The sequence below is a fragment of the Marmota flaviventris genome, chromosome 1, assembly GCF_047511675.1.
Source record: "Marmota flaviventris isolate mMarFla1 chromosome 1, mMarFla1.hap1, whole genome shotgun sequence".
Classification (NCBI taxonomy): domain Eukaryota; kingdom Metazoa; phylum Chordata; class Mammalia; order Rodentia; family Sciuridae; genus Marmota; species Marmota flaviventris.
In genome coordinates, this window is record NC_092498.1 from 114552439 (window position 1) to 114577929 (window position 25491).

Genomic DNA, 25491 nt, shown 5'->3' on the forward strand with positions numbered 1-25491 from the left:
TTCAGGTCACAGGATCTGGTCGATGTTTAAGCAGAGTTGGGGGCTGTAGCACACTACTGCTGCCGACCGTGGATTTAATAAGACAATTAGAAAGCGAGATTGAGTTTGCCTTTATTTGTTCCTCTAAAGATGCAGGGCGGCTTCTTGCTGAGGGTTCTCTTGTGTGTATTTTCTCTCCTTTTGTTAATTTAGTGATCTAAAGGCTATTACATTTATGGGCTGTCACCTGTTGTGTTTCTAACAGCTCTAGAGGATCCCAGGAAGCTGCTTTTATAAAATGCCCATAGAAAATGGCTGTTGAATGCATAAACTTTTCTCTCAGGTTGAGCGGGGCTCACCTTTTATTGGCCTGATGTCCACCCTCAGTGGACCCTTGCCCTCTGACTTTCTTTTAGATGCACCTTTCACAGGAGGCCTATTTTTGAAATGCTGTGTGAAAAACTCAGGCTTCCTCCTAGCCAACAAGGGTGGGATCTAATTCCAGCACTGCCATTTGCCAGTCCACTGGCTGAGCAAGGGCCCTGCCCCGCTGTGCGCAGTGCTCCTCTGTAGAGGTAGATGGTAGCACAGGCCAGGCCCTACGAAGGCAGCTCTATAGGGGGCCTTCTGCTTTGCAGATGATGTCCAGAGTCTCACTGAGGAGGGGAGGCAGCAGCAGTGTTAACCTGCTCTTGTGTTGTGGTGGCAGAAGGAACACTTCCCAGTACACCAGGTTCTGCATGTGAACATTCGCTGAGAAGTTCTCTCAGGCCTGAGCATTAGACAGCTTGCTCCCTTTTATTCTCCTCTCCAGGTATCCCAGCTAACCCCCTGCTGTTCTTGAAAAACACTGTGTTTTCCATTATGTCCTGTTTCCTGCAGACATTGCTTCCTCTGAGGAGCCTCCCCATACCTTCCCTTTAGGATCACATGGCACCTTCTACCGGTTCTAAGAACTCTGGCTTGGAAGCTGTCTCATTATTTTATATATTACCAAGAAAGAAGAAGACACTGCTGATTAAATGCTGGCAAGGTCCTTGCTTCTCGCTTTTTATTTGTATATATTGAAAGAGATCTTTTAGGCCTATTTAGATGTAGTGGCAAACCATCGTGAGTCACGCACCCTTAAGTTCAGGATACAGAATCCCCAATTCAGAAATGTTAATACGTGAGTGAATGTGCACCTCAAAAGTAATGAGGATCACATGTCTCTCAGCTTGGTGGGTTGTTTTGTTGGCCTCTACTACATCCCTACAAGCTCTTCACGTGTCAGGAAATGTGACTTTGTTTACCTTAAACTCTTAAAGCCTTTACATTTCAAAAACCCATACCCATGGATCAGTCAGTGTTGGGAAGGGCCTTTTTGTTCTTATGGAGCTGGTTTGACCTTGACTATTTCATGTATTATGCATAGATTCTAGAAAGAAAAACATCTTAATAGCTGTAGACTCCAAATCTCTGTTGTATCTAGCCTGACAAAAATCACAAAGTTAGTCTCTTTTCTAAACACTCAACTTTACCCTGGAACAGGCAAATTAGAATAATAGAGTTGCAAAGAATCTTAAAGATCATCTATACATTAAAAAAAATCATCTCTCCATCTTTTTTTCATCAGAAGCATGTACAACTAGCCAGGTGTGGTGGTGTGCACAGAGAGCCTGCTAGGCAGGCTGAGGCAGGAGACTAGCCAGGGCCAGGAGTTGGAGACTGGCCTAGGCAATGTAGCAAGCCTGTCTCAGAAACACACAGCAAAAAGCTTATGAGCATTTTCAGGGCTGGGGGTGTAGCTCAATGGTAGAGCACCTTTCTACCATGTGCAAAGCCCAGGGTTCAATCCCCAATACTCCAAACAATAGCAACAACAAAAAACACGTACAACTGCTAATTAGAGCTTCTGATTAGTGAATATGGACCAATGAGACAATTACAGCCAAAAACAAAGAAATTTGACATTAAAATTTTTTGAAAATTTACATACAGTGAAATGGACAATTCTGTGACCGTGTCTGTACCCAAGCATAGGTGCACACATACGCATCTGTGTATCCACTTATGTACATGTGCACATGTATAGATTTGTGTACTACATTTGACAAAGTGAGGAGGCTGAGGCTGTGTGGCTTTGAAATTCCCATCTCTTCATCCATAACTCAGTGTTTTCTCCACCCTTCCACCTCAGCTTCCTTCGCTGACAGGTGTCCTCTGGTCAACTCGGCTGGCCTGCTTAGCACTCTGCTTTCTGTGCACCCATCTTCTCCTGGTGCCTCTGGTTGGGACAAATCCTTTGCAACTTTTTTTAAAAATATTTTTTAGTTGTAGATGGACACAGTACCTTCATTTCATTCATTTATTTTTATGTGGTGCTGAGGATTGGACCCAGGGCCTCACATGTGCCAGGCAAGCATTCTACCCCTGGGCTCCAGCTCCAGCCCCCATTGCACCATTTGGCTCTTAAAAAGCAAAGACCTGTCTGGGTCCTGCCCTGTCTTCAAGAAATCAATTCTGCTTCCAGGAAGCTTTCCAGTTGCCCCTGCTCACCCCCCTTCCTGTCAGCTTTAGGGTTTCCTCCACACTGGCGTTTATCCTTTAATGTGCATATATTCTCTACAAGTGGGGATCTGATCTCTTCTCATTTCTTCAATTTCATTTCATCTCATGGAAACTTGCACAATTAAAGATTTCTTTCTCTTTTAAGACTCTTTTTAGCTGTTGTAAGGTTCTCTTCTTTCTACTTCTGTTGTACAGTTTTAGAGGCTTAATTAGGTGGGTCTTTTTCTGACGTAGCCATGGTTGCTATGGGAAAAATATCTCCAAATGAAGCAAAGTGACTTTGTAGGCTGTCGGTGTTTGAACAATCTTCCTGTATTTTAGGAATTCCCCATTTTATACTTCTGCTTCCTGCCTTCTACCATAAGAGCTGAAAGCATCAAATCCTAATTTTCACCACCATTGAATTAAGAGCAGAAAGTTCAAAGAAGAAAGGACAGCACAGAATTATTTCTGGTGCTGGTAGGTGGCAAGAGCAATGTCCATTTTCCCAGGGTGGTGATCAGTGGTAGGGGCAGCATTGCAAGCTGTGGCATCCTGTGTTGAGTGGTGGCGATTATGTTGCCTTCAGTGGGCAGCTTTTGTGGCATGATTTTGACTGTGGGTTTGGAGGTCTGGATTTTCACCCTTCCCAATAGTCAGTTTCTCAGGGAATTTCTCTTCTACTAAAACCAGCCAAGACTGGTTTCTGTTGCTAGTGACTAAGCAAGAAGAGTGAAGCAGGTAGCATCACTATACCAAACCTTGACTATCCTACAGAGCAATAGTAACAAATGCAGCATGGTATTGGTACAAAATAGACTTGTAGATCAATGGTACAGAATAGAGGATACAGAGACAAACCCTCATAAATACAGTTATCTCATATTAGACAAAGGCACCAAATACATATATTGGAGAAAAGATAGTCTCTCCAACAAATGGTGCTGGGGAAACTAGAAATCCATATGTAGCAAAAATGAAATTAAACCTCTGTTATCATTCATAAAACTCAACTCAAAGTGGATCAGAAGGTTCAGAATCCTGCACCTAATAGAAGAAAAAGAAGGTCCAAATCTTCATCATATTGGATTAGGCCCCGACTTCCTATAGTGCAAGAAATAGAATCAAGAATCAATGAGTGGGATGGATTCAAACTAAAAAGCTTCTTCTCAGAAAAGAAACAATCAGTGAGGTGAATAGAGAGCAAATTTTTACTGCAAGCACATCAGATAGAGCACTAATCTCTAGGATATATAAAGAACTCAAAAATTTTAACACCAAACAAAAACAAATAACCCAATCAATCATCAATGGGTCAAGGAAATGAACAGACACTTCTCAGAATATGATATACAATCAAACAACAAATATATGAAAAAAATGTTCAACTTCTCTATCAATTAGAGAAATGCAAATCAAAACTTCTCTAAGATTTCATCTCATTCCAGTCAGAATGGCAGCTGTTAAGAATACAAACAACAACAAGAGTTGGTGAGGATATGGGGGGAAAAGGTACACTCATAGGTTGCTGGTGAGACTGCAAATTGGTGCAACCAATATGGAAAGCAGTATGGAAAACTTGGAATGGAACCACCGTTTGACCCAGCTATCCCACTCCTCGGTTTATACCCAAAGGACTTAAAAACAGCATACTACAGGGACACAGCCACATCAATATTTATAGCAGCTCAATTCACAATAGCTAAACTGTGGAACCCACCTAGATGCCCTTCAATAGATGACTGGATAAAGAAACTGCGGTACATATACATAATGGAATATTACTCAGCATTAATAGAGAATAAAATCCTGGCATTTGAAGGTAAATGGATGGAGGAGAATATTATGCTAAATGAAGTAAGCCAATCCCCAAAACCAAATGCTGAATGTTTTCTCTGGTATGTGGATGCTGATCCATAATGGACATGGGGGTGGGGAGCATGGGAGGAACTTTAGATAGGGCAAAGGGGAGGGAGGAGCAGGGAGGGGATATGGGGTAGGAAAGATGGTGGAATGAGATGGACATCATTACCTTAAGTATTTAAGAAGATACAAATGGTGTGACTCTACTTTGTGTACAACCAGAGACATGAAAAACTGTGCTCTATATTTGTACTATGAATTGAAATGCATTCTGCTGTCATGTAAAACTAATTAGAATGAATAAATAAGTTTTTTTAAAAAGAATCTTTTTTTTTTTTTTGTACTGGGGATTGAATCTGGAGCACTTAACTACTGAGCCACATCCCCAGTCCTTTTTATATTTTATTTAGAGACACAGTCTCACTAAGTTGCTTAGTGCCTCACTAAATTGCTGAGGCTGGCTTTGAACTCAAAATCCTCCAGCCTCAGTCTCAGAGCCACTGGGATTACAGGCATGCACCACCGCACTGGAATCTTGCCTGGTATAAATTTCAGAGTCTGGGCTTAAGCACTGTAATGTTCTTTTCTTGGATATTTTCCAAGCTATCTGACCTTGGGTGGATATTGTAAAAACTCTGATTCTTAATCTAGTGTGGGGTCATAAGCCTGTGATCCCAGAGATGCTGAGGGCTGAGATAGAAGTATCACAAATTCTAGACCAGCCTTAGCAATTTAGTAAAACCCTACCTCAAAATCAAAAATAAAAAGGACTGAAGATGTAGCTTAGTAAAGTGCCTGTGACTTTAATCCCCAGTACCAGGAAAAAAATAAAAACAAACAAATGGTTCTGGGCTTGGTAGTGCACGCCTGTAATCCCAGCAGCTCAGGAGGCTGAGGCAGGAGGATTACGAATTCAAGGCCAGCCTCAGCAACTCACTGAGGCCCTAAGCAACTTAGCGAGACCCTGTCTCAAAAAATACAAAGATCTGAGTATATGGCTGAGTGGTTAAGTGCCCCTGAGTTCAATCCCTGGTATGAAACAAACAAACCCCCAAACAAAAAATAACAAAAAAAAAAAGAAAGAAAGAAAGCTCAGATTCCTCATTTCTAAAATGAGGGTTTAAAAAAAACAAAACATTTTTCTTAGTTGTCAATGGACTTTTAGTTTATTTATTTATTTTTATGTGGTACTGAGGATTGAACCCAGGGCCTCACACATGCCAGGCTCCACCACTTAGCCCCAGCCCCAGCCCAAATGGTATTTTAAGTCTTTTAGCCCTAAAAATCAATCATGTTTGTTTCTGTTATTGGCCAGTGGGAAGCTGCTGTGACCATCATTGCTGCCAGATTCATCAGCGGGCACCACCAAAATTCTGCTTCTGGCATCTCAGAATTGTTATTGGTATTGTTCTGTTCTAGTAACTCCTGGTTCCTGCGTTTGTACCTAACCCTGTTGGTTAGCTGCTGTTTACGGGTACTGTGCACTGCTTGCATCCTGACAGGTGTAAAAATGTTCTTTGTTCTCTGTTTAGTGATCTGATTGAAGGGAAAAAATGCTTTAGGCACCAGTAAGTTTCAAGGTTTCCGTGGTAATGTTGATTCAGGCGAGAGCCCCTTAGTGGAGAGTTGAGAAGTCATAAATTGTAAAAATTACATTTTAATGCAGTACTGTTGGCTAGGAGATTCACGATTTAAAGAGACCCATCCTCTTATAGTTTTTTACCTGTGTTTACTGAAGCAGCTAATGTGAGGTAGTTTTTCAGGAAAGCTAACAACAAATGGCTGTGAGTGCCTTCTCCTTACAGGGCAATAGTTAATAGCTTTGTAATTGTCTTTAAAGAAAAATCAAAAGGGAGCCCGGGGAGAAGGAGCATGGAGGTCATCTGCACTCAAACCCAGCCTCAGATGGGGAGAATCCCTGTGCTTGTCACCTTTAATCTATGTCCTTCACAGACAGCATGTGAAAATCAAATGAGATCAACAGTAATTTTATCTTCTATATTACTTTAGTAAACACAGATGATTTCTTTGTGGTCTTGTTTGGTAATTTTTTATTTGGGCAGACTGGCCTCAGAGCAGCAGTGGACATTGGGTCACCAGTGAGAGTGATTGGCTTTTGTTGGTAGAGCTTCCTTTATCGATTCTTCTAGGAAAAAAATAAGGGCAGCTTTTATTAGTCAGTTATTCAAATTCAAGTTTAATAAATGTTTATCAGATGTTAGGGACTTTCGCCTATGTGGCGGGGGGCGGGGGGGATTTTTGTTTGTTTGTTTGTTTGTTTGGTACTAGGAACTGAGCCCAGGGATGCTTAACCACTGAGCCACATCCCCAGCCGTCTTTTATATTTTATTTACAGACAGGGTCTCACTGAGTTACTTTGGCCCTCACTAAGTTGCTGAGGCTGGCTGTGAACCTGGATCCTCCTGCCTCAGTGTCCTGGGCTGCTGGGATGACAGGTGTGCGCCACCACGCCTGGCTCAGGGGTAGTTTTTAAAATCGCATGCCAGTGTTGTACCACTTGCTCAAGTTATTCTAACAGTTCAAATGTGGTCCTCAGACTACCTTGGAAAATATTTCAAAAATTGACATTCGTGGAACAATTTTTAAATAATTAATGGGCACATTGTGCAATGCTAACCATAAAGATCAAAAGAAGCTTAGATAAAAGAATTAGTGCGGCTGGAGGAGCTGGGGGGCTTGCAGTGGAGGCGGGGCTTGAAGATGTGCTCCTAGTGCACAGAAAAGAAGGGGATGGGAAAGTGGCCACCAGGATGGCAGACAGGCCAAGAGAGAAGAGGGGCGTGGCAACGTGTGTCACAGCCAGGAGAAGGAAGCTGCAGGGCCGGCGGGTGCTTCTAGTCACATGGCCGAGTGGGCAGTGAGGGGCCCCTGCTCACAGGGTGGAGGGTTGCACTTGAACTGGGTCCTAAGCGTGTGTTTCTAGAGGGCACTGGAAAAGATCGTTTTGTGTATTGTCCTGGGTTCTCCTGTTTTCTTTTTCTTCAGACTCCCTGGAACCCACTTACCAGCAACTTCAGAAAATGAAACTGGACAAGAGTCCCTTTGTGGTCGTGTCTGTGGTTGGGCAGGAGCTCCTGACTGCCGGCCACCATGGGGCCTCTGTGGTTGTCCTAGAAGCCGCTCTGAAGATTGGCACCTGCAGCCTCAAGCTGAGGGGCTCCGTTTTCTCTGCCCTGAGCAGCGCGTACTGGTCTCTCGGGAACACAGAGAAGAGCACTGGATACATGCAGCAGGACTTGGACGTAGCCAAGACCTTAGGTAGAGTCAGCTTCTCTCCTTTATTTCAGCACAAAAGGGAAACAAGGCTGATGAGCCTGACAGGCATGGGGACAGCACTGACCGTGAACAGTGGGGGTCTCTCTAGAACACTCCGTTTTAGAGTAGTCATGACTTTAGGGCTTCTCACATGACAAGGTACTGAGGCTCCCAAAGGGCCAAGCGATGTTGATTAACAGATTCATTGCCTTCCCCAGAGATTTGTGCTCACAAATTTAATATCCAAATGACGGTATTGGTGTGTAAATCTTTTGTCTTAATTCTAATTTTTGCCTCCATAAGAATGCTTCATTTTATTAAAGGAGATAGTATGGTTTAGAAGTTAAGAGCATGTACTCTGGAGCCAGACTGCTGGGTTCAGTGGCTCTGATATTTACTAGCTGTGTGACTTTGGATAAGCTTCCTAACCTCTTTGTGCCTCACTTGTAAGATGAGTCTGGCTTATGACTATAATGGTCATTGTAACGATTACTCAAGGACTTATAAGATTGCAGAAGAGCAAGGATATGGCGAATCTACCATCAGGGTACTTGTAAAGAAGCAGTAGATTATGTAGGCTTGGAGTCAGATGACTGAACCAACAAGCTGATAATTGTTCAGAATCAAAGGTCATTAGCAGAGAAATGAGGAGATTTAAACAGCAGCTGGTTTATGTGGAGGTCTGTGACCTCTCATTTCCAGGACAGCTAAGTGCCTGCCTATGGTTGTAAGTTACAATAATGATAACAGTTGTCCAGAGCTTTAAGTTCTAGAACGTTAACTTCCCATATAGGGTCTTGTGGAAGAGGCAAGTCCTTTTCTAAAAGAAGAAAGGGAAATGAAATCTGAGCTACTAAATCTGTGCCTCTTAAATCAAGATGACCATTATATTTTACAAATAATGCTATAACTTAGAGAAATTTTATCCTTTTTTTTTTAACCAATTCAGGTGACCAGACAGGAGAATGCCGGGCTCATGGGAACCTGGGCTCTGCATTCTTCTCCAAAGGAAACTACCGGGAGGCTCTCACCAGCCACCGGCATCAGCTGGTGCTCGCCATGAAACTCAAGGATCGGGAGGTAGGAGTTCACCTGTGGACGAATTTTTTTTTTTTTTTAAACAACATGACTTGCTTTTATCTATGCAAGAAATGTTTCATGTATCTTAAAATATTACTTTCTGAACTTGATCATCATTGATTCTTCCTTTCCTTGACCATCAGGTGTTGGATGTCTACTGCACTTTGGCCTTGGGTATATACAGATACATAAGAACTTGTCCCCGTCCTCAGGACTTCCTAGCTCGGTCAGATGCGTTGTTCTTATTCTCTTCAAATGTGCCATGGGGTAGACACATAAAATTAGCAAAAAGCTATACATTGTGACATTCTCATTAAATTGTAAGAAGCAAATATGCTTTATTGGAGGTCAAGTATCACTGCAATTCCTGCAGTATGGAAACATAATAAGTTTATTGATTGACCTGAACTGTAATGATAAATATTATCCTAGTTTTTATTAGCAAAATGGAATGTAATATCAAAAAGTTGGCGGCCAGTAGATGTGATGTGATGACAGGGATCTGTACTTCTTCTCTTCTTGGATAGAGGATGGGTCTGAAATCAGTAGACCCTGTTGTGCACCTGGCTCCAGTCCTTGCTGGCTGAGGGGTCTTGGGAAGTGGTTACTTACCTCCTTCTCTCTCCTCTGTTTTCTTATTCAGGTAGTGAGGGGTATTTTGCTAATCCCACTCACGGTTATGGTCGGGCTGTAAGTGAAACATGTGATGCGCCTAGTATAGTGCCTGGAATGCTATAGGGCCATCAATTAAAACTTCATAAGTGATAATTTTTATTAAATTAATAGAGAAGAAATTATTAATATCAGAGGCAATAGTAAGTTTATGAATCAATTTGTATGTTGAGAAATATGTTTAGTTACATTTATTATCTAAGAATTCCACTATGGGACATCATAAAGATTAATCATATTATTTAAATGACCCCACAACTTCAGTTCTGCAGAACATGGTCAGGCACCAAGAGCTGAAGGAATTGGTGAAGAAAAAAAAAAGTCTTTGAAAACCAATAAGAGCCAGGTGTGGTATGTACCTGTAGTCCCAGCTACTCAGGAGGCTGAGGCGGGAAAATCACTTGAGCTGAGGAGTTCAAGTCCGGCTTGAATGAAGGACATAGCAAGATCCTGTCAGAGAAATTGAAAAGCCATCTACCAGAAGGGACCACTGCAAAGGGCAGCAGACTTAGCAATTCCAACCTCTAGAGAGTTGCCCCGAGCATTTCTCTCATGACCCTTACTTTATCAACAGTTCTCATGAGCCAGATGATCGGATTTTTTGATGTTCCGGGAATGAAAAGAGGAACCAGATTTGTAGGGACAGACACACTAATGGCCTTTAGAAGAGAGCCAGGATCAAGAACTAAAAGAGCACAGTTGTCTAGATGGGGCCATTTAGTAAAGGAACAGATAACTATAAATGTGTCAAGAGTGGCTTTTGTACTCTTTCCCCCCATCCTTCAAAATGTGTGTATCAGCCAATTCCTGGATCAGGTGCAAAGATTTTTAATTAGGGTCATAGTAATGTTGGAGATTAAGAAGGAGAAATGAAGACTTCCTGCCTTCCCTCTTCTTAGAAGTGTAATTTTCTATCACCCGTTTTTTCTGGGTTTTGTAAACCACTGGTGTACAAGGATGCTTTTTTTCTCCCTATTTTTTATTAGTGCATTATGATTATCCATCATGGTGGGATTCGTTGTCACATCTTGTTCATGAGCTCCATAGAACAGTTCAGCCAGTATCATTCCCCCTTCTCTCCCGCCCTCCCTCCCCCAGTCCCTTTTCCTTCCTGTCTCTCTTTGGTTTTCATGAGACACCTCCAGGATGATATGTTCTTAAGAAATCATTGAATTATGAGGACAGAGGGGTCCTGAGAAGATACTGGTGCTATTACCTCCTCTACGTGTCTCATCTTAGAGTTGACACCTATCTCTTCTCTTTCTGTCCCCCCTTGCCTGGCCACACTGCAGTAGTTCACAAACTTGCCTATAGACAGTCCATCCACGTGTAAGAGACCTGGGACTGACTGTCTTCCCCCAGTGGGAATATAGAGAATGTCCAGCTACCACATTCTTGTCTAAATGGAATAATTCCATTCATTTTTCTCCTTGAAGTTTTTAAATTATTAGCCAGGCATGGTGGCACATGCCTGCAATCACAGCAACTCAGGAGGCTGGGGCATGAGGATCACAAGTTTGAGGTCAGCCTCAGCAATTTAGTGGGGCCTTATCTCAAAATAAAAAATAAAAAGGGCTGGGGATGTGGCTCGTTGGTAAAGCATCCCTGGATGAAATCTCCAATATCAAAAGAAAAAAGTTTCACGTTATTAACACTTCAATAATCCTAATGACCCTCTTCAGGCTATTTCCCTTTCACGCTGGCCGGCCTGGGTTGTCACTTAGCTGAAAGCTTCACCCCAGCGGAGGCCTCATTGTGAGGTGGCCCTGCTGTTAGCCCACACTCCTGCCTGGTGTTGCTGCAGCATGTTTATCTGACCTTCACAATTTCCCTTTTCTCCTGCTGTGTCTCTTCTGTTGTGCTTGTCTCTGGAGTTATAAGGTAGCATTTGTTTTCATGAAATTTAATGTTATTTTCTTACCACTTAATTTTTTGTTGGTAAATTTATTTCCTATATCTGAGACATAGCAAGTGTTCAATGACACTTTTTAAACTTTCTTTTCTTTTTTTTGGTGTGGTGAGAATATTTGAGATCTACTCTCTCAGCAAATCTTGAGTGTACATCATGGTATATTAACTGTGCCCTGCTGTGCATAGAGCTCTGGATGCCCTGGTGCTACATAACTGACACCTTATGCCTTTGAGCCAGCGCCTGCCCACTCTCCTCACACCAGTAACCGCCCTTCCATGGATTTGATGCTTTAGATTCCACATTACTGAGATCATACAGTGCTTTTCTCGTGTGTCTAACTTATTTCACTTAACATCAAGTCCTCCAAGTTCAGCCATGCTGTTTCAAATGGCAAGATTTCCTACCTTTTTTTTTTTTTAAGGATGAATAATATTGGGGAGGGGGTATACACACAATATCTTCATTCATCCATTGGTGGACTCTTAGATCGTTTCCGTATCTTGGCTTTTATGACCCATGCTGCAATAAGCATGGACATGTCTCTCACTTTCAAAGATTGTTTTTGAGTCCTGCATCTTACCTGCTTGTGAATAACTAGAAATTTTTATTTTTATATCTCTGAAACCAATAGCAGTTGATAAGACTAGAGTTAGTATTGGTTCAGAACTTCAAAGAATATACAGAGGGCCTAAAAGGAAGTGTTAGAGTAGCAAATATTTTATGTAGGTTCACATGACCTAAATTTCATTTAGCTGCCCCCCCACTCAGTTAAGCATGGAATCTGCTTACATGTCTTGCATTATGCCTAGGCCAGAATCTGGCCAGTGTGGTACGAGGTTTCTCCCCAAATGGCTTAGGTTCTCTTTGAGGCAGACCTTTAGGACACTAAATGTTAAAATGTGTTTGATAATAAATGACAAATACTGTCTTCATCAATGCCAAGATTCTGGCATTCTGGAGGAACCAGGGACTCGTTTAGACTTTGTGAAGCAGCCACAGCTCTGAACGGGCCCTCAAACCTAGTCAGCACAGCCATTGTGCTTTGCTGGAGGGTAAAAGAGAGTTCCACACTAGGGTCACAGAATCTTGGGGTTCAGGAACATCACAGAATCTGGGTTTTTTCAAAAGTAAATATTTAGTAGTTTTAACCAATTCCATAAGAAATACATGAAACACAACCATAATATATTTATTATTATTATTTACTATTTATATTAATAATTTGGGGTATTCTCTTTTGGTCATATACACAGTTATAATTGTTTATTTAAACCAAAATTAAAATTCTGTTGTAGGACTGTTATGTTTTCCCCACTTAATTTTTAAAAAAATTTCTTCATTTTATTAAGCATTTTACTGAAAGTCTTGTGTCTTTACATATATATCTTTTTTCCTCTGCCCCCTCCTATTTTATATTTAGGATGTTTCACATTTTTTTTTTTTTTTTTGGCATAGTAGAAGAGGAGAAAACATCTTTGTAGATAAATCTTTGAACACATTGTGCCCTTTCCTTTGGTTAAACTGTTAGAAGTGGGCTTGTTTGGAAAGAGTTCCTTGTCTCCTTGGACGTAGAGGTCATTGCTTCAGTCCTGCAATGTCCCATGTCCCCTTTCTCTGCACTGCCAACTCTGAGCATTAGAATTAAAACTAGAAGGTCAGTTTGGTAAGATAAAAAGTTGTATTTATAATTTTAATTTGCATTTCTTTGAGCACTATTTGGGTTGACTATTTTTTCTAAGTTCTTTTTTGAAGAACTGTATGCTTAAATTTCTCTCAAAAGAACTTTAATATTAACCTATATTTTCTATAGTGATATTGGTGTTTTATGTTGGTCTGATACTGAGAATTGTTATATCATCCCTCTGTGTTGTAGCAATTTCTGTTCTAAAATCACACAGCTTACATCATTATTGCCTTTTAGCACATTTACCTCTGCTACAAATCCTATATCATCCCTTTTTTTTTTTTAAATGTCTAGGATATACTGGTCACTACCCCTACTAATGAATTTTAAAATTATTTTGTTAAATTTTGGAGAATCTTCCATTGGGGTTTCTATTAAATTTACATATTAACTAAAGAAACTTGATGTATTATGTTTAAGAACCTACTCTGTTCTTCCATTTATACTTTTATGGCCTCTGGTCGAAATATTCTTCAAGTTAGGTTTTTTCCCCTTCCTATTTAACATATCTCATTGGAAATGGGCTTTTATTCCCACTGTTTTTAAACTATTTAATAGGAAAGGTGTTCATGTTTCATATTTTGTAACTGGTCATACAAAAATTCTCATGATAGCTTATATTTTTTTGTTGGTTCTCTTGATTTCTTGTAAAAAAAATTGTCTGCAAATAATGATAAATTTGGATACTTCTGTCCTTACATTATAGCCTACTTTTTTCTTTTAATTATTGCATAGATTAGAAATTTGAGAACTCTGTCAACTAGTAGTCCCACCCTCTTCAGTATGAAACATTCAGAAAATGTACTTTTTTGTTTTTTATTTTTTGTAGTTGTAGATGGACGCATACCTTTATTTTATTTGTATATTGTGCTAAGGATCAAACCCAGTGCCTCGCACATGCTAGGCAAGGGCTCTACCACTGAGCTACAGCCCCAGCCTGAGAATGTACTTTTTTACGATTATCCAAATCTTAACATTGTATCTATGACCTTAAATTGAACCTTATTTGCCCTTTAAATTATCTTTATATTGAAATCAAATGCAGGAAACTGTCTTTTGAAGTGAAACTGACCACTCTAAATGCTATGAATGGTGAGGATACCAAACTATATCTTCTTGCCTTTTGCATCTTGGGCTATAATAAATTTAATGATTTTTCCAAATAGCAAGAGAGCAACCTGAAACTCAGTTTGTCTGCTTACCTTTAAGAAGCAATAGGTCTTTCTTTTACACAATTACTCTCAGATACTTAATGGGAGAGGTGGTACCTTCTCCACAGGATTTTTTATTCTGACTAACCTTCTGTCTGCTCTAATGGTTTCAAAATTAATTTTAGGTGCCCCCAGAGACCTTCCTGCAGGCTAATATTAATTGTCAGAAGAGTGTATAAATTACAGTGTATTAAAGATGTTGTTCTCTATTCAGGAAATCTGATATGCAAATGGTTGATGACTTCAGAGTGTTTTATCCATCTGATTTTTCTCCGGGGCTTCTTATTTCTCTACCCGACTGTCTCCTAGACACACACCTTCAGCTAGTTCAGCGCCCCGGACCTGAGCCTCAGTCTACCCCTGTTTCTGATGTCACTGTTGTGCTACTGCCCAGGCCGTCTCCTCCCTTCACTCTCATGTTTGGTTGGTTACTGGTCCTCTTCTCTCTGTAATAGAACCTCTTTTCTGCCTCCTCCCTTCTGCCATACCTTTTTTGAAAAAAAAAAAATTTTTTTTTTTAGTTGTAAAAAATAAGACATATTGGACACAGTACCTTTATTATATTTATTTTTCTGTGGTGCTGAGTATGGAACCCAGGGCCTCACACGTGCTAGGAGAGTGCTCTACCGCTGAGCCCCAGCCCCAACCCATCTGCCATACCTTTCGTCTGGACCATTGCAGAAGCCTCTTCTAGGAACTTTTCACACTTCACAATGGAAATCTTATTACGAGGAGAGGGAAAGAGTGTGTGTTGCTCGGGTCCACGAGCTTAGCCTGAAGCTGCTGCCCGAGCATATGCTTTCCTTCCAGTACAGAGGCATGGAGGGTATGGAGGGTATGGATTCAGGTATTTGACAACTTGGGCTTGAATTTTGTTTCTACCCATTGGTTACTATGTGGCCCTGAAAAGTATCTAATTCCTTTAAATATACCAATGGACACATGAGTTGTTTCTAATTCTTGTCTGTTATATAGTTTATCTGTATCTTGAAGAACATCAGCACTTATTTCTGTCCATGTTTAGTCATAGATATGTTTGGATTTAGTCAATATTTTTGCCAGTTTTTTAAAGTGGTGTTTCAAGTTATATCATCAGCAAAGTAAGGGATTATTAAACCCTAATGAAATAAATAAAAAGTAAAAAGAAGAAGGAATTTGGAAACACAAGTGTCTGAGCACATAACTCTGTATGTGTAATCAGGTGTGTAGTTAATTCACTCATGTTGTGAGAATTAAATGAGTTGCTTTGTAGGAAATGCTTGCTTAGCCCAGTGAGACATAATAAAGATTCAAAAGGATGCTACCATTGAGATGGGCAAAAGGACATCAGTGCAGGTAATGAATGGTGGGTTAGGAAGATGGGGCTGATTCAAAAGGATATAAAATGCTAATAGCGCCAGAGCTCTTCCCCCTCCTCCACTGGTTGATAAGGTCACCTGCCTCCAGGGAATTGTTCCTTGGAGCAGTTGTTAATGAGTGCCCCATGGGTGGCTCCTTTCCTGCCCTTGGTCATTCCACCTTTTGGACAGGATGGGAGGAGGGGAGCTAAGAAGAAAGGAAACCTGGAATCTATCAAAGGGGCAAGACACCCCCAGTCCCTGGAGTCCCCAGCTCTGGACCCCTCCTCTCTGGAGAAGTCTCTCTCTTTCTCTGTTCTGTCCTTTAAATAAAACATTCTGCTCTTGCCTCAGCGTTACTTGGGTGTTCAGTCTTCAACACCTCAACCCCGGGAACGGACCAGATCCTGACTTTCAAGACCCGTTTCACCATCATGTTGGGCATTAGCCTTGCCATCATGGCTCATGGCTTGGCACACGACTTAGCACATGGGGTCTGTAAATTCTCTGGCTTCTCAAGCCCTGTTTTGACTTTGTCCTGATTCTGGTTTCTTCTCCATCAGGCCCAGCTTCTATCCAGCCCTAGAATCACCCTTCAGAAGTTTAGGTCTGATCATGTGATTGTCCCCTGAAAACATTTGTGGGCTTCCTGCTGCCTCCAGGATAAGGTCCACACCCCTCCCTAACCTTTTCCTGCTGCTCCTCAACTAGCCCACCCTCTCACACCTTAAGGTCAGCTCACTGGAGCAAGTCTGCACCTGAAGCTCTCACCCTTCATTCTGGTCCTCTTCGAGGAAGAGCCCACCCTGACCCCTGCGCAGGTTCTCCTTCTCCAGGTGTAGCTGAATCACCTCTTCCTCACTAAAGCTCTTTTTCAGTTCCCATCTTTCCTGCTCAGTGTCATACCCACAGTTGGTGAGCCCAGTTTATCTGTCATTTTGTCAGCACCTTTGTGTCCTGTTGAAGGAAATGTTTGTGCTTCCCAAGGTCAGGAAGAAATTCTCCTGTGGAGCTTCGTTGTTTTCCCTTTTGCATGAGATCTCCCCTCCCGGGGACTGACCCAGTTTGTTCTGGGCTGAGGTCAGGGTTCACAGTTTTCCCTTTATGTGGAGGTCCACTTGACCCAGTGCCAAGTATTCAGGATGCTGCCTGGTTGCTACTTTTGTCCTTCAGGTAGGTATAAGGACTTTGTATTTCATTCTCTTGATCTGTTTGTCTGTTTTTATGCCAATAGCATATAGCCTAATTACTTTAGCTTTTCTTTTATTTCTCTCTCTCTCTCTCTCTCTCCAGTGGAATTGAACTCAGGGCCTCATACATGCTAGGCAAGCGCTCTACCACTGGCCACATACCCACTCCCGCTGAAGCTTGTTAATGGTTCTATTTATCTGAAAATGTAATTCTTATAGCTTTGTTCTAGCTCAAGATTGCTTTGACCATTCCAGCTTCCTCACCTGCATGAATGTTTTAGAAGCAGCTTGTCAGCTCCCCCTTCCTCTCCTCAAGAGACCTGCTGGAATTTGGATTGGAATAGCATTGAATCTATAAATATATTTGAATCTTATATTTCATAAACATGGAATATTTCTCCATTTAGTTAGGCCTTATAAATCCCTTCCAACAATGTTTTTGTACTTTCCAATGTGGAACAATTGCATGTCTTTCTTTGGGGGTGTGTTTTCTACTATAAATGATATATTTTGTATTTTACTTTTCTCTGTTCCCCCTTCTTGACCCATGCAGTCAGCAACTCGAGGGATAGTATTATTTGTTTAATCATCTATATTCACATATTACTTTATTTTATTTATCATTATATAAATAATGTATGTTAGTTATTAATATAAGAGATTACAGTGCTATCTTTTAAAGGAATAACCACTACTACCAGTTTGAAGTGTGTCCCTCTAGATAGGTATGTCCACGACAGTATCTACTACCATATATGGCTGTTGAGCATTGAGTTTGAATTGAGGTGTGCTTAAAATGTAAAATGTACTCTGGACTTCCATGCCTAGAATGAACGAGGAGAACGTGAAGTATCTCAAGACTGTTTTTATATTGATTATTACTTAGTGGTAATATTTTAAATACCTTGAATTAAATAAGATACATTAATAAAATCAATTTCACTTTTCAGTTTTTATCTTTTTAGTGGTTACTAGAAAGTTTAAATTACATTTGTGGCTTATCTTATATTTTTATTTAATAGTGGGATTCTAGCCCATTTTCTATGCATTTAAGTATAGTATTATATTCCCTTTTTTCCTCCTTTTTTAATGCCAAGAAAATGAGTATGTTTTGTGCTTATTTTTTCTTAATATATAATGTTTTTGATTGATATATAATGTTTATACTTATTGCAGGGGTATACAGTATGATAATTTAATATAGGTATACAAAGTACAATGATCAAATCAGGGTAATCAGCATTTCCATCTCCTTAAATATTATAATTTCTATGTTGGGTAACTTTAAACTCTTCTCCTTTGGTTATTTTGACAACATGATAAATGAGGCTATAGTTGCTCTACTCTGCTCTAGAACATTAGAATGAATTCCTCCTATTGAATTGAATTTGGTACCCATTATCCAACCTCTATCTCCTCTCCTGTCCTCCTCTTAGCCTCTGGAGACCACTATTGTACTTCTATGTGATCAACTTTTTTAGCTTCCACAAATGAGTGGGAATATGTGGTATGTGTCTTCCTTTGCCTTGCTTATTTTAATTAGCATTAATATCCTCCAGTTCCATCCACATTGCTGCAAATGACAGGATTTTGTTTTTATGGCAGAGTAATATTCTATTGTAGATATATACCACATTTAAAAAAACACATCTATCCATTGATAAATGTCTTGATTGATTCCAGATCTTGGCCATTACAAATGGTCTGCAGTAAACACGGGTGTGCAGACATCTCTGTAATATGATAATGTTATTTCCTGTGGGAAATAGTACTATATTTTATTCCTCTACTGTTCTGCATAATTGCTCTGCCAGTTCACATTCCCAACAATAGTACACAGGGTTCCCTTTTCTGCATACCTTACACTTCTCATTTCTGGTCTTTTGGAAATTAGTCATACCACCAGGTATGAGGTGTCATTTTGGTCATTAGCCTTTTATATATCTTCTTTTAAATATTTAAATAAATGTGTCTATTCCCTTCTTCACCTGTTTTTCAATTGGATTATTTGGGGATTTGCTGTGGAGTTCCGTCTGTGTCTCCTATATCAACCCCTGCCTGACACGAGGTCTGTTATTCCCCTTCCGTGGCTCACTTTTTCATTTTCGTTGATGGTCTCCTTTGTGTGCAGCTCTCAGTTTGAAGTAGTGTCACTTGTTTATTTTTCCTTTTGTTGCCTGTGCCTTGGTGTCAGATCCAATACACTTTCAAAATTAAAAGAGTCCCCAAATTTCTTACCAGAAAGCCAGCCCATTCTAAACATGTCAGCACTTCATTTCCATCTTTTAGGTTTCCTTTTTTCAAACTGACGGGTGACCTGTGGTCCTCAGTGACTCTCAGTCATAGCACTTGCTGTGGAGGTCTTCTCCCCACTCTGACTGGAAGCTTCTGTAAGAAAGGGACCAAAGCTTATTCCTGTCAAAGGTCACATTCATTTGTCCATCGTCTGCAGTTACTGTGTGCCAGCGTGGGCGCCTCTGGTGTGCAGGTGGGTGTGCTCTCGTTCTTTCCCTCAGGAGCTCCAGCCCCCTGGCCAGCTCCCAGCATCCCGGCTAGTGTGGATGGATGCTTGTGGGCCTGGAGGAGAAGCAGCCAGGTGACAGCAGGTCACGAGGGCTCTCCTACCCTTGCTTCTTATCAGTGGAAGTCTGTTTTTCTGGAGCTGGAGAGGAAGTCTTAGGAAGCCAATTAGTAACAAACTACAATTGTCTTCTCTCTTTTTGCAATTAACTTTGCTCTTAATAACTAAAATCTGACGTTCACAGTCAATAAGAATCCCTTTTATATTCTGATATTGCCTCTCACATAAAAGATCTTTTAAAGTGAAATTTTGTGATTGTGAAGGACAATTGTGCATCGTGATTGTTATCAATTTGTGACACCTGTAGGTTTACATGAATGGTTACTGACCAGAAGAAAGAAAAGACTCCTTGACTTTGTGAGAAAACTGAGCCTTCTGGATTTCCTGTAGGATGTGACTACAGGAAATTAATCAGATGACTTTTGATGACATCATTCTAACCATAGCACTTTCTCTTAAAACAATGCTATTTTTCTTGGAGCTTCTTGCAGACATTTTCTACAGTGTGTGTATTATTATATAATTTGCAGTAGTGCTAATATGAAATCCATACAGAGGTTTGTGGTATGTGCATGTGTGTGTGTATGTTAGACAGAGACAGAAAGAATGTAGTTGAGGTAATTATTCTATTTCTACTAGTACAAGGAATGGGGCAAAAAACATCCCATTAGGGCAGAGAACCTAACCTCACAGGGAGTATGGGGTTCATGAAGGAAGGGCTTGGAACCTTTTCTGGGGTGTGTGTCTAGAGGCTTGAGAAACAAATACGATTGTTAAATGGAAACTCTCAAGTCCCTGAAGACTGTAGACCTGGAAAGTAGACACTTGTGAAGAATGGAAACAGGACAGCCATCTCTTGATTGTGCTCTCTGTACTTCGTATTATAAATCAGCTGAGTCCGACCTTTTGGACCTGAACTGAGTTACAAAAGGCTCTTTTTTACCTGCCGATAAAATAGTTATCACCTCAAAGGAAATTGCATACCCAGTGTCTGCAGGTCCCTCTGCCCTTGGCTGTTCTGTATTTTCCAGCCATAATGCCTTGTAGTCTCTTCTTATCTAGAGTAGAAGGAATTTCAGATTAGGAATTAGGAGGTCTAAATTTAAATCCTGGTTTTCCACAAGGGGCCATATATGATGTGTAGGCCTCATCATCTGTAAACAGGAAGAGCAGATTAGATAATTTTTAGAGCCAAGTTGCCCAAAACTATAGCTAATAGCTACATGTGGTAATTTAAATAAATTAAAGTTAAATAACATAAAAAATTCAATTCTCCAATTATAATATCTATATTTTAAGTGTTCAATAACCTAGTATGACTGGTGGCTGCCATATTGGACAGCAAAGGAAAAGATTTCTATTAGAACTCTTTACTGGATAATGTTATTAAAGTTTTTTTAATCAGAAGACAAAATATGCTTCAGTATGGATCATAGGCTATCTTTATTTTTACATGGTATTTGCTACTTATATTAGATTCATTTGTATTATCTGAGATAACAAGGGAAAGAGGTTAGATCTTAATTTTGGTAATGGCAAAGTTGCTCATATTAACCACTCAGAACAATTTTAAACTCAGAACAAAATAGAAAACAAGTGACTATGTGGAGATACAGGAGAGTAGCTTAAAGTAGGGGGAAATTGAAAGAGAATGAACACTTGAAAGAAGGGAATAACATTGGCTGCTTGTCTTTATGACATTTTTGGCTTGCTTGCTTTTTGCCAGAATGCAGGCCCCTGTCCCACAGTGGTATTGAACCTTACATGGAAATCTTTAGTCGTATTGATTGAGGACAGAATTTGGGCTGCAATAGCAACTAGAAAGTGAGGAGGAGATCCTGGAAAGCAGAGAGCCATGTAGTGGATCATATTTATGTATCACTTTTGATCAGGTCACCCTGAAGTAAGGAAGTGAGGACAGAGTCCAAGAAACAACTAAAGCTGGAAGAACTGAACACAGATTCCAGCTGCTGCCCACTGCAGGAGGAACAGTTTGGTAGGCGAGTTCATCAGGGTTAAATGCCTGATGAAAGAAAAATGCTCACACTCTATTTTAGAGTAATGCAACAATATCCCAAGAGTCTACACTGTATTATTTACAATGTCCAAATATATTCCCAAACTATTAAACATAGGAAGAAACAGGACACAACATTTCTATTACTCAGGAGAAAAGGCATCCAATAAGAGTGATTCCAAGAAGAACAAAATGTTGGGATGGCTAGAAAAGACTTTTAAAAAGTTATTATAAACCAGGTGTAGTGGCACATGCATTCAGTATCTCAAATAAGTTTCATACATTAAAAAAATCATCTTACCATCTTTTTACATCAAAAGCATGTACAACTAGTCAGGTGTGGTGGTACCTGCCTGTAATCACAGTTACTTGGGAGACTGAGGCAGGAGGATCACTTGAGCTCAGGAGTTTGAGATCAGCCTGGGCTAATAGCAAGACCCTATTTCAAAAAAAAGTTATTATAACTATATTCAGATACATAAAGTAAAATATGCTTATATTAATGAACAGATAGGAAATCTCAACTGTGAAATAGAAACTGTAATAAAGTAACATGAAAATTCTTGGACTGAGAAATACAATATCTGAAATAAAAATATTGACTGGGTGGTTTTAATAGAATATTCAAGGTGAAAGAGAGGCATAAACTTGAAGCAAAATCAGTGGAAAGCACCCAATCTGAAAATTAGAGAAAATAGATTAAAAATAATTAATAGAGCCTCAGTGCTCTGTGGGATATATCAAAGGGTCTTATTAGGTATAATTATATATGTGGTGCTAAAAGACAGAGTAGAGAAGATCATGTAAATAGAATATTTGTAGAAATAGTGTCTAAAATTTACTCCAAATTTAGTAAGAAACAAATAAAAGTATGATTCTAACAGCTCAGTTCATTTAAGCAGGACAAATACAAATAAAACCACACCTATGTGCTTTATAATAAAACTGTTATAAACCAATTATAAAGAGTAAATCTTGAAAGCAACCAGAGAAAATGACATGTTACAATACAAATCATGGCTGATTTCTTTTTTTTTCATTTTTTTTTTTTAGTTGTAGATGGACACAATGTCTTTATTTTTATATATTTATTTTTATGTGGTGCTGAGGATCAAACCCAGGGCCTCACGCTTTCGAGTCAAGCACTCTACCCCTGCGCTACAACCCTAGCCTAATGACTGATTTCTTATCAGAAATAATTGAGGACAGAACAAAGATTTAAATTCCTAAAAGAAAAAGAAAATGTCAATCCAGAATTCAATAATAATCAAAAATAATTTTCAAGAAGGAAAGCAAAATGAAGATGTTTTATATAAGTGAAAACCAAGAAAATTACCAAGAGACCTGTATTATCAGAAATACTACAGGGAGATTTTCAAGCTGAAGGAAAATAATACCAAACAGACACACAGATTTTCAGGAGCAAAGGATGAACACCAGAGATAATAAATATAAAAGACTATATCTATTGTTTTACTTCTTAATTTCCAAAAAGTCATAAGATTTTTTAAGGCAACAATTATAACATTGAATCATGAGATTTCTTGCATAAACGTATGACTATATTTTATTCTCATGTTGTTGTTGAGAACGTGAAATGGAACAACTACTTTAGAAAAAGGTCCTAGAATTTCATTAAAATATAAACATACCCCACCCCTGTGGCCTAGCAAGACCACTCCCAGGTGTTTAACTTAGAGAATTGAAGATGTGTGTCCAAGAATGACTCATATACAGATGTTGATAGCAGTTTCATTCATAATAGCAAACTCTGAAAATGGCCCAAGTGTTCCTCGATGGAAGAAGGGAGATATATCGTCTGCTGCATATTCATAAAATATGGGCAACAAAAGGAATAAATCTCAAAAACAGTAGATTCTGTGAAAAAAAAAGCCAGACACAAAAATAAATGCATTTTATGATTCCAGCAATAAAATGTTCTAAAACAAGCAAAACCAATATGTGGTGAAAGCAGTCAGATCTATGGTTGTCACTGGGAGCCTAAGGTAGGGACAGGGATTTCCTAGGAAGGGGTAAAAAGATGTTTTCTAGGGTGATGGGAATGTTTTAGTCTTGAGTGACTTGGCTGTATGTTTGTCAAAACTCATCACGTAATATACTTAAAATCTGTGCTTTTCATTATATGTAAGATTTTCATGAAAAACATAAATATTGAATCCTAGTTAGTGACATACATGCTAGAGTATTTAGGAGTGAAGTATAATAATCTGACTTACTTTAAAGTGTGTCAAAGAAACAGATGGATTGATGAAAAGATGGACAATGAAGCATGTTTAGGAAAGGTACAAAATGTCAGGAATGACACAATCCTAATATGAATATATAAGTATTCACTCTACAGTTCTTTTGACTTTATCTTCACAATTTTCACCATAAAATGTTGGGGGAAAAATGAAGACTAGAGAACTTGATGGTGAAAGAGGGATGAGCAGTAATTCTAGTGATTAGAACTCTTGGTGAGAGCTGACCCATGTGGTGTTTCACTGGGTGCCCCTGCCCTACCCTCCAAGCCAAAAAGAAAGAAAGAAAAAGAAAAAACCCCAAAACCAAAACTTTGGAAAAAGTTTTTAGTGCAATGAAGAACTACTCAGGCTAATCCTCTCATTCTATCCTGAAAAATTGGAAGCCTATAGAAATAGTGAGACATGGGCTGGGGCTGGGGCTCAGTGGTGGAGTGCTTGCCTAGCATGTGTGAGGCCCTGGGTTCAACTATCAGCACCACATATAAATAAATAAAATAAAGGCCCATTGACAACTAAAAAAATATTTAAAAAAATAACTCGGTGGCAAGCACTTGCCTTGCATGCATGAAGCACTAGGTTCAATCCTTAGCACCACATAAAAATAAATGAATAAAGATATTGTGTCCATCTACAACTAAAAAAAATATTTTTCACTCAATACAGAGTAAATTGCTTCAATTTTTCATAATTGAGGATAGTGTTTTTTGTCATAATTGTGGCACTTCTAAAGAGCCCAACTTGGTCACTTTTTAACCTATAATGCTACAATCCATAGCATATTAACTGGGTCCTAGTCATTTAAAATAATGATTATCATTACTAATGAGTTATTACTTGTATATGATTAATGTTAACCATTCATAGGTCATTTTCTTATTTTCTTTTACATTATTTCATTTTATTCTCATGAAAATCCAAAAGAGATATTTGAATATCAGGAATGGGTTTTTATTTTGTAATTTGTTGTTTGTAATTTCTCACAAAGCCAGGCCCTGAGCAATCCCCAAAGCCTTTTGCTTGAGAATGAGTGAGCCACGTGTTGGGAACTGTGGACTGAACCAAGAGCTGAGAGATTTGATTATAAAGGGCCAAAATTTAAAAACTCAGAAACAGATAGAATTTGACATCTTGGAGGCTGTAGCATCATCTAGGGACTCAGGAATTTAAGTGGCATTGTTCTTAAAGGAATCTGAAAGGCTAAAATGAAGTTTTTTTGTGGCCAAGATGCCATCCAGACAGAAGGACTGCTAGATAAACTTGTACTCACTTGATTTTTTAAAAAATATATTTTTAGTTGTAGATGAACATAATACTTTTATTTTTTATTTATATGTGATGCTGAGAACTGAACCCAGTGCTTTATGCGTGCTACAGCCCCAGCACCTATTTACTTGATTTGTAACTTTGAACTTAACCTATTCTGAGGGCCATATTGGAGAAACTAGAGCCAATTAGTGATCTTATTTCTATTTTATAGAGGAAGAATCGAGGGCTTTAAAGAGGATGGATGATTTTTCATAAGACTACACAGCTAGTTTTGTTAGAATGATGGTTTTCAAAAACAACATAAAATATGTTCTGCTAGCTACTTTGAATAGCATTTTTGGTACACATCATTAATTTCTGCTGAAATGAAATCTACCCTGTGTCCAGTTGTTAAAAAGATAATTTCCAAAACAAAAATATCAACAGAAACGATAATTTCTGCAGTCCATTTTAATTTTATAAGGGCATCACTGAGGTTTGTTCAATTTTATGTCATTGTGGGTTAGAACAATTAAAATCTGAGTAGAATAGATTGTAAGAATAATGCCCTTCCTATCCACTACTACAGATGATCCAAATTAGGAATCCTTTCTTATTTTCAATTTTAGTTCACTAAAAAAGCCTGTTTTT

The 25491-nt window shown here is 39.3% G+C and overlaps 1 protein-coding gene across 3 annotated transcripts in view; it reads left to right on the forward strand.

Moving 5' to 3' along the window:
• LOC114108264 (tetratricopeptide repeat protein 28) overlaps positions 1-25491 on the forward strand; it is a 594959-nt gene that overhangs the window by 323060 nt on the left and 246408 nt on the right. For all 3 annotated transcript variants that reach the window (XM_071614927.1, XM_071614928.1, XM_071614934.1), the window contains 2 exons: positions 7378-7650; positions 8597-8727. In XM_071614927.1, the coding sequence (XP_071471028.1) occupies positions 7378-7650; positions 8597-8727 (404 nt within the window). The remainder of the gene's footprint in view (positions 1-7377; positions 7651-8596; positions 8728-25491) is intronic.